At 32.6% G+C, this 10,736-nt stretch overlaps 1 protein-coding gene across 1 annotated transcript; it reads left to right on the forward strand.

The window, feature by feature from the left end:
* The first annotated feature begins 626 nt into the window (after nucleotides 1–626).
* On the forward strand, nucleotides 627–8,896 carry LOC130935603 (metacaspase-1). The gene is made up of 5 exons (XM_057865422.1): nucleotides 627–1,186; nucleotides 3,364–3,697; nucleotides 5,932–6,052; nucleotides 6,144–6,359; nucleotides 8,645–8,896. Exons 1-5 carry the CDS (start codon nucleotides 814–816, stop codon nucleotides 8,702–8,704), a joined length of 1,104 nt encoding a protein of 367 aa, XP_057721405.1. The 5' UTR covers nucleotides 627–813; the 3' UTR covers nucleotides 8,705–8,896.
* The last annotated feature ends 1,840 nt before the right edge of the window (nucleotides 8,897–10,736 follow it).

Below are 10,736 nucleotides of genomic sequence, written 5' to 3' on the forward strand. Positions count from 1 at the left end.
ATTTTTGGTATTTGGCAATAATCGAAGTTTAAAAACTTGTCGAGTACTGAGCTTATCAAAGAATTTAATAATATCTTTGTCGAAAATATTATTTTTGATATAACAGTAACTTAGTATGTAGGCTAATTTTTTTTATATGAAAAATTAATTGATATTTTTGTTAAAAATGAGATTATTTAGTGTAATTATATGTGTGTAAATTTTGCAGGTGAAGAGTTAACACATAAAATGCGTGTCGTATTATTATTAAAGTGCGTATTAGACACGGGTCATCATCTTGACAACACGCATCTGCGTGTTGGACACCTATTTTACGTTTTTCACAATATTATAATACACTTTAAATATCAATATTTAATTAAAATACTATTTTTATCTCGCGTGTTAAAAATAATTTCTGTAGTATATATATATGTATATGTATTAATATCACATGTTTGTTTACTAAAGGAATAAATTTAGAATAATTTTGTAACTTAATTTTTTTCGAATCATTTTCTTAAAGATGTACAAAATGCAAGGGAGTAAGAAAAGATATTCTAGAATCATCGCAAAAAGATGTAAAGTTACGGAAAAGACACGGAGAAAGTCAGAGATAAAGTTTTTCCCTTTCCAATCAAAATAAATGAAATTAGAAACCGTGTCCCACCCAGGCAACTAACCTGATCACAAACGCAGATCTTCACCTAAACTGCGCCGTCGGTAACAACCACTGATAAACGCACACGCTCTCCATCTTCTTTTCCCTTCTCCTTCACTTCCACCAAACTGAGAAAACACCATATTCCAATTCTACCCCTACCCAAGGCAATCATGTACAGCAACATGCTCGTCAACTGCTCTGGATGCCACACGCCTCTGCAGTTGCCACCTGGCGCCACCTCAATCCGCTGCGCGTTGTGCCATGCCGTCACTCATATTGCCGACCCACGCGCCCTCCCGCACCAGCCACACTCATCGGCCCACGCGCCTCCACCGCCGCCGCACACGGCCCCTTCCCCCTACAACCACGCACCGCCGGGCCCCCCGCCGAATGCTCACGGCCGCAAGAAGGCGGTGGTCGTCGGCATTTCGTACAAATACTCCCGGCACGAATTGAAGGGTTGCATCAACGACGCCAAGTGCATGAAATACCTTCTCATGAACAAGTTCAACTTCCCCGAATCTTGCATCATCATGCTCACCGGTAATTCCTCTGATCTTGTTTTCGTTGCTTATTCTTCGGTGAAATCAATTATTGCAGGAAGAAGTGGAATTGGGAATTTTGCTTGTAATTGCGATTTACTCAGTAATGTATGATTTTAGAGTTTTTATTTCTACTCTTATTCCATTTACAATTAATGAGTTACTTCATTCAAAGCCTAGGGAATATAGCAATTGTTTAATTAATTTCTCTATTGTTGCATCTGTCATCATTTACATTTAGTGTCACTTGTCTTCTTATCCTTTTGGCAAATCAAGGAGTCCCCAGTCTAGTGTCTTTGTTGACATATGCATTCCTCTCTTTGATAACTCATCATTCCCAATATGGGTCATGTAGGGTTTCTCTATTGTTTCCATTGAGGTGGAAACTCCCGTGCAGTGAAATTGATAGCTAAAACTTAAAATTCATTAGATGACAATTTAGTCAAATATGTCAAATCAAGATAATCATTGACAATTGATGGATCACATAGTAGTGGGATAGGTGATCTCCTTCCACAATAGATCGTTTGTTTGGAAAGCTTTTAGTGTGAGAAAAGAATTCTAATTCTATTAAGAAATGACTTCTAACTCTATTTCAAACTCAAGTCTATGGTTTGAAACAACTTATTGTATTGATAAATGAATTCTGTGTTTTGATGTCTTTATCCATAATTCTGTGGTAACATCCAACAATGGTAGACAAACACGAATTTAACTCCTCTAAAGTGGGGAGATTGGTAAAGTGATAAAGTGAGGGGTTAATCACCATTGAATTGTAATTCCCATCATATTTGAACCCCACTATCATAATTTAAGAGTGATTAACCTCACACTTTATTGCTTTATTGACTCCCTCACTTTAGAGGAGCTTGATCTGACAAACACAGCAGATAAACATTGTTGCTGGATGAAGAAATAAGTTGCAGCTTCCACAATTAACATCAAACGAACTAGATAAACCCATCTTTTAAGTAAAATCAACATGTGCCTGTATTTTTAACCTAAAATTAATTAAAAACCCCTCAAAAATAATGGGAAAAAGGAAGAAAGAATGGGAAAGACGTTGAATGAGATGGTGTTATTGAATTTTGGAAGGTTCTGTTATGTGATGAAAAGTAAAGGGATTGGACATAGAATTTGGGTGGTTGAGCAAGGAGGTTTTTAACCTATTGGGACAAGAACATGAAGGCAATGGTGGAAAAGAGGCAGATGCAGCAACCAAAATAGTTTTTTAATACAATTAATATTACAATTTTTTCTCTTTTCTAAAAATTATATCATTATTAGGGTTAAAGATGTAAACAGAAAATCCTTGTCCACTAGGTGGGGTTGGTTACATGCATCAAAAGCAGGTTAGCATAAAATCTAAAAGTAGGATAGACAAATTTGAAGTTGTATCAAGGTGGGATAAAATTTAACACCTTGATGAATTATTCATTAAGTTAGAGCAACTTCTCACCACTGATATTTTGGAATTTTCATGAGGTGCGGCTACTCAAGATAAATGTTTTTCCTTGCTGCATGGCCCTTCTGTTAGTGTGTCTGATAGTGTGTACATGTACATCCAGTTCATATATTTAAGATACTCATTTTTGTTCATAATTAATTTAAACAATGTGTTGTAAGTTTTAGAAATTATCATCATATCATATTTGTCATGCCTAAAATATATCCAACACCATGCACAATTATCAATAAAACTTACAAGTTAAAAGCATCTTCGAAGAAATATATGAAAATGGTTAGATGCATTGTAAGGTTTTCAAAATAGGAAATGTGGTGACATTTCACTAGAACACAGGAATTTGGTTTCTAAAACCTTGTAACATTATTTAAAAATATTTTTCACAGTTCCTCACTCATTTGGATGAGGATACTTTTCATCATACTAAACTAAGGACAGTGATTACAATCCGTCAAGAAACAAACCAGCTGCTAATTTATAGTCTAATTACTTTCCATTAACCAGCAGCCCTCTTAAACACAACTGCACATAACATTTTTATACTTTTAAGTTCATTCTCATGTTAGTAAATGTATTAAAAGAATTGATAGAATTCATATTATTGATTAAATCTCAGTAATTTCCAGGCTTCATTTTCCCTTGCCACCTTAATTAATTTTTTTGTCAAGCTGGTTAACTTTTACATTATTTTGAATTTTAATATCAAAATGCAGAAGAAGAAGATCCTTATGGCCCAAAATTTCCTAATAAGCACAACATGAGGATGGCTATGTTTTGGCTTGTACAAGGATGTCAACCGGGAGACTCGCTGGTTTTTCATTATTCGGGTCATGGGTCACAGCAAAGGAACTATAGTGGTGATGAAGCTGATGGATATGATGAAACATTATGTCCCCTTGACTTTGAAACACAGGGCATGATTGTAGATGACGAGATTAATGCAACAATTGTCAGACCTCTACTACCTGGGGTTAGGCTGCATGCACTAATTGATGCTTGCCACAGTGGCACTGTTCTGGATTTGCCATTTCTTTGCAGAATGGACAGGTTATCTTCTTTACATAGTAAATATTTTGTATTTACTTCCCAGTTGCATGGTTTGGTTGTTATGAATTGACTATGGGATTATGATTGTTAGAAAATCTTTTGATAAAACTTAAAAGAAAAGTATTTGCCAAAATCTCTTTTAGATATTCAATAATTCTGCCAGCAATGATCAATAACCAATATTTTTTTTGTGGATGCATCTTTTTGTTGTTGTCAACTCATACATCCATTTTTTTAATTTAAATAATAAGTTCATTTTGTCTAAGTGAGCCTACGATGTCTTGTAAATTTTACCTTTCCCCTCTTCTCTAATAAGTAAATGAAATGCAAGAAAATGCTAGATGAATTGAAGAGGAGCTCACCTTGATATATCTTTGCTAGAGCAAACAAGACATGCTTCATTATGCAAACTGTAGAGAAATTAAACTCATTTGTTGCACTAAGAAGCTATAGGAAATAGTAATTGAGAGCATATTAATGTAAGATATCTCGTATCAGAACCGATTTTATTTTGTTAGGAGAGGTCAACATTTAAGCCTATGTTGCGATTGCAAAGTGTGAATGCAAAGATACGAAATGACATGTGATTGAGCTTCTTTCATCTTGGAAAAACCCATATGGGGATACTACAAGTAGTAACAGGATAACCATAGAAAAGGAATATGTAAGAAAAGGGAATGACAAGTAACGTGTTTACTCAGTCATTTTGCATTTTTCCTATCAGGTCTGTATCAAGGGTTGATTGAATCCGCACCTTTAGTTTGAAAACCCAAAGCCAATGGCTCAGTGCTTGCTTTTTGGAAATGTTGCAAACTTGCAATCCTTGCTGAGTCTAGAAGAGTATATAGCATTTATTAGGCTAACCCTGCTCCATATGGAGTTAATAACCGTGGCTTAACTGATAAGATTCAAGCTAGTTGAATGAAATGGAAGATATGCTATAGGCATGCTTTGGATAGGTTATTAACGCCAATGATTATCAAACTCATGGGAATAAGATGAGTGGATACCAAATTAGGAGTTCAGAGCAGGAAATATTGTAAACCTGGGAAGTTGGAGCTTCAATTACTGAGGTTAAGTTGAGAAAAACTTTACATAATTTGGTTTGGCTAAGTGTAAAGAAATTGAATAGATAAGATTTAATAATTATGTCCATTGATGTACCAAGTGTGTGTGTGTGTGTGTGTTTGATAAAAAAAATGCAACCTTTGGTGAAGGAGTCTTTTGATGAAGGAAATTAGGATATATGTTTGTTTTGCCTTTGTTTTGGTATTTTTATGTTTAGTGCTTTCAAAAGAACTAGGGTCTTTCTTTTATTTATATATATTGGATTTGTGCAGTCTAGAGAGGTATTTCTTCGAAAGCTAAAGCAGAAGTAGAAATAGAAAAATATTTTGTATTTGGATATATGATATATCTATAAAAGTACATTTAATTAGAATCATAAGCATTTAAGTATTTGGATATGACAAATATCTAAAGTATTTCTTTTAATATAAAATTACTATTATGGGGCATGAGGAAAAAACTATTTACATAACATGGTATTTTTGAAAACTTAAAAGGTGTAATTATTTTATTATATATCTACTTATTGGAATAAAATACAATAATTGCTTAAATTTTTGCTGTTATATACTAGCTATGTTATCTTTTTAAATGATGTCTTAGTTAAAAATATTTTATTTTGATAGTAAAATGTAATATATATATATATATATATATATATATAACACGTTTTCTCGATATATTAATACATTTTTTTTATTTTGAAATTAAATTAAATTTTTAGATCTAACAAATAATACTCACTATAATTTAATCTCCTTTTTAGGATAATGCAATAAAAAAATCTCATAAGAAGTATAGTGGTTAGGCTTTTATATTTTCTGCATCGATATATTTGTCCTTTTAAAAATATGTGGAGATAAATTGGTAATCTTAATCTTTTCAGATTTCTCTCTCTTCAATTTCATCTACTTCTGGTAGAAAAAGGTCCCTACCTACTTTTCAGAAAGTGCAGAAAAATTGTTTATTTTCTGCCTCTATTGTTTTTTTTTTTTTTTTGAAGCACAAAAATAACTCAACAAAAAAATAAGTATTTAATTTTGAAAAAAAAGGGGTACTTTTGTCCTAGAATCAGAAAGAAACCAGCCATTGAATAATCTTTACGGTAGAATGTATGGTAGGACCATCGCCCTAGTATTCACTCTGTTTCTGGCTTCTTTGTATAGGAGTGGACGGTATGTATGGGAGGACCATCGCCCTAGGTCAGGTACATGGAAAGGATCGGCTGGTGGAGAAGTTATCTCCTTTAGTGGATGCGATGATCATCAAACCTCCGCTGATACATCTGTAAGTCTCAAAAAATTACATTGATGTGTCCAAGATTGTTACAGTTCTATCTGAGATAGCTTATCTCTTTTATCACTAATCCTGTAAACAGGCACTTTCAAAGATTACATCAACTGGGGCCATGACGTTTTGTTTCATCCAAGCCATTGAGCGTGGTCATGGGACTACATACGGTAGCATTCTGAATGCCATGCGCACTGCCATCAGAAATGTTGGCAATGATGGTGATGTTATAGGTGGTGGTGTAGTAACCTCTCTCCTCTCCATGCTGTTGACTGGAGGCAGCGGTATTGGTGGACTAAGACAGGTATGCTTGGGCAGCTTAATTTGAAATTCGTATGTTTAATTTGAAGAATGTTATACGGATTACTTTTATATACACCTCTATTATACATCTATTTTTTGTATTAAAAGTGATTGATAAGATGTGAAAGAAAATACAAAGTTTGCCATAAAACAAAGTGTACAAAGGATGTGTACACAAAAAGTAGTGCAAATACCATTTTTAGGTCACTTTTCAGATTAGGCAAATAGAGCCCTTTCTTCTTATCACCTATGAAGTACGGACACTGGCATAACAGATAAAGAAAGATGGCATATATATAAAATATGAAGTATAAATTTTTTAAATGTTTTGAATATTTTTAATTATTTAAAGATTTTTTTATCATTTTTATATTAATAATTAATATTACATAATATTTCTAAACTCATTTCAAAAATATATAACAAGAATAGGGTTAGACATGCCGACACGTAATCATATTTGAGTGTGTCTAAGCATGTTCGGAGAAGTATTTTTTTTTTTTATTCAAAACACAGTTAGATAAGGATGACATACATGTCAGATTAGTATCAAAGTGTCCAAAATTTGTCTAACATGCAGACATAACAACTCAATGAAGTGTTCCTTCTTCATAGCTTATCACTTTTTTTCTTGGTCCTTTGGTTTTATACCAATTTGATCCCAAATGACTTTTTATGCATAACAAATGAAGAATGATGTGTCACAAATAGTGTTACATGGTCTGAATTTTAACGTGATACACATTGTATTAATCAGTTAATTGTTGTTGATTATGTATGTGTTAAGAGAGTTACTGTGAAGCAAATTGGTAGATGATTTAATTTCATTCCCTATCTTGAGTATCTTCAATATATATTTTAAAACATATTGAAATAGGGAATGGCATTAAAGAAAGATAAAATGCATTTTGGTTCTTAAATATTCTGAGTTATTATGAAACATGAATTCTTTGTGAAACTGAAGAAGTTAAAATCATTTTATCAAAAGCTACTCTTTTAAGCTTCTAATAAAATTTTGAAAACATTTCTTTTTAGCCGTTATTATTTTTTAAAGAGTTATCCAAATATGTTAGAATCCTAAAATAATTGATAAAACCAATGGGCCATTCGTCCCTAAAAGCTTGTTGACATTAAATAAGCTACTAAAAGTTTAAATGTGATATCAAACATGTATTCAGAAAGTTAAAATTTGATATCATATTGATTGGTAAAAGATGCATGCGATATTTGTCCAATATTTTGGTTCTCAATAAAGTATGAGCATTCAGGAAATTATTTAATGTCATGCATTTTGAAGGGACCAAACTATTTAATTTTTAGGGATCTATTTGTTGTCAAACATTCAAAGAATAATGTAAATACTTTTATAGACTTGTTCCTTGTCAAAATCTTCCGAGGACTAAGTGAATCTGAGTTACATATTTGTTTGTTTGTTTGGTTGGTCTTTTGGTCAGATAAAAGTAAGGGGGGGGGGAGGGGGGGGGCCAAAATCCCTACCTGCCATAATTTTCAAAATTTATTACAGAATTGTCACTTTTTTTAATTATATATCAATTTATCGATATGCCATTTTTGTTATGTAGCAATATTTATTACTTTTGTGTTGGCATGGAGGTATTATGGGAAATGCACCTCCACATCAGCATTAAAAGAAATAAAATTTTCTACCATGTCAAAATAGTGACTTTTTGATAAATAATTTAAAAATAATGGCTATTTAGTAAAAACTTTTAAGAAATATGGCTATTTAGGGATTTCAACTTGGTGAAATTTAGGGTTTGTTTGGTTTAGAAAACTGTTTTCAATGTTCATTTTCAATGTTCTCTATTTTTAGATTTTAATAAAGAAAGAAGAGAAAATTGTTAAAGCAATAAAATCATGATGAAAACTCACATGCAAAGTTGATAGTTGAAAATCGTTAGAGAACAATTTCGTCGAACCATTCAAATTATCTTACAGTTCTCAACTATTAATTTTACGTGAAGACAATTGCATGTGAATTTTCACCTTAAATCATATATATGTTTTTACTCTTTACTTCACAATATTAAAAACAAGAAATATAAAAAATGAAAACACATGCCAAACATTTCCTTATTTTCTCAAATTGTGTTGGAACTTGGAACTCCTTCCCCTTGTAGAAGGATGCTCCATAATCTGGATTCATTAATTCTCATTGTCGTCTGTGGCAATTTTTACTAGTTAGTATCTATCTGTGTATTGAGATGCTCGTATAGTTGAACTGACTCCTCTTTATTACTTTTCTTTTGCCTTTTCTTTCAACAGGAACCACAGCTGACAGCTTGTGAAGCGTTCGATGTGTATACAAAACCATTCCATTTATGATATTTGGAGTTCTATATACAATTCTTTTGGCACGGCCCTTAACCCTTGTACATGAGTATATTAATAATTAGAATGATAAACGATAGTATTATAAGGAAGTTCATATTTTACATATAGGATGTATTTTACTGAATTTACATATGCCCTTGTGAATTTGATCCTGATCTAAGCTTATTGTTGAGTTGCTGCAAATCCTGGATTTCATTTCTACATTTATATATATCTTGTGTGACTAGAGTAATAGTTTGTAATGAGGGTGAGATGAATCTAGATTATTGGATTTTATTAGAATAGTAGTCAATAGCAGAAAGAGAAATGTTATACGTACCATTTCTAATATTAAAAGTGATTGATCGAAAAGTCAGAAAAGATAAGAAGCTTGTGTTTTATACTATAGAAGAAAGTGTACATGGAATGAATTGAGAAGAGTGAAGCAGGAAGTTGATGTCCCCATGCTATTAGGGGGGAATTTTAATGAAATTACTAATGAGCATGCAAGGAGGGGTTGTAGTTCGTTGTCTATAAGCAGTAGATTGTTTAAGGTATGGATTGATTATATGGAACTTGTGGATTTGGAGTTGAGTGGTCGAAAATATACATGGTATGATGGTAGATCCTACAGCAGATTAGACTGGGTCTTTAATTTGTTGATAGTGAATGAGTAACTGAATATGAGAATTTAAATTTAAAAGGGTTAAATCGCTCCCTAGCTGATCATTGTGCCTTGCTGGTGTGTTTGGGTGAGATCGACTAGAGCCCCTAAACCATTCAGAACCTTAGAAGCTTGGCTGTCTCATGTGAACTTAAAATGTGGTGAAGGAGGAATGGGCAAGGTTGGGCAACAAATCGGTGGTGGAAAAGTTGAAAGAGTTGAAGGCGCTACTACGGAGTTCGAATAAGGGGAAGTTTGGGGTGATATATCATAAAATTATGGAGGTGGAAAAGGAAATTAATGGGTCATGCTTATGAGTGTTTGCTGGCGAGAGGTTGGGCTCTCCAAATCCTAGCTGAGAAGTGGTGTGAGAGAAGGGCATCATACTGGCAGCAGCTCATAACATGTACAGAAATACGAAGTCTTTCCATGCGATAACCAAGACAAGGAAAAGAATAAATGGACGTTGTTTTAGAGACCGTGGCAGAATTATAAGGGAAGTTAAAAGGTGCGTTCTGTGGTGGCTATTAGGTTTCTGTGGCTACAATAGCTATAAGGATTCTTCCAATTATTTGCTTATAGCTGGTAGATAAGGTTGCTTTTTGACTTTTAAAAAGGGTTCCTTCAACACTGTAAAAATAGTTAATAGAGGAGGTAAAAATTTTAAAGGGTAATTAGATAGAAAATCACATTACTTTTTGATAGAAAATTAAAATAAAAGATAGATATCTTCCGGAATTGGTGAATGATCAGGTATAATTGACTTAGGGTTCTTGGTGGGTTATTGACGTCCTGTCGCAAGGCTTGGCCATTAAAACGTAGTTATTGTAACCGAAAGGAGGAGGAAAAGTCACAGCAAAGTCGTCGTCGAGATTGCTGGTAATAGTTGGCGTGACAACAACGAGTGGGGATCGGAGAAGACAGCGCAGATTATAAACAATAAATAAATAAATATAAAATTTTAAAATAATATAAGAATAAATAAATATACGAATAAATAAATATAAAAATAAAATTCCTTTTATAAAAATAAATTGATTTTAAAAATAAAAACGATTAAATTTATTTTACATGAATAATTAAACAAAAATATTTTTATATAAACAAAAATATAAAATATTTACCTAGATCAATAACTGAGATTTTTAAAATTAGAGACTTTAGTCTTCTAAATTTTAAAATATATAAAACAGTCTCCAACATTTATTTTTGTTCTCCCAATTTGATTCGAAGAGTAATGCATAAAATTCTTTCTAAGAATTTACAATGATCAAAATAATTTTTAAAATTACTTAAAAATTTCAAAACAATCATTTTGATTACAAGAATCAAGTTGAAAGGAGATTGTATTGTGTCACAGAAGAATAAACATTATGAATT

The sequence above is a fragment of the Arachis stenosperma genome, chromosome 6 (genome assembly GCF_014773155.1).
Source record: "Arachis stenosperma cultivar V10309 chromosome 6, arast.V10309.gnm1.PFL2, whole genome shotgun sequence".
Taxonomy (NCBI): domain Eukaryota; kingdom Viridiplantae; phylum Streptophyta; class Magnoliopsida; order Fabales; family Fabaceae; genus Arachis; species Arachis stenosperma.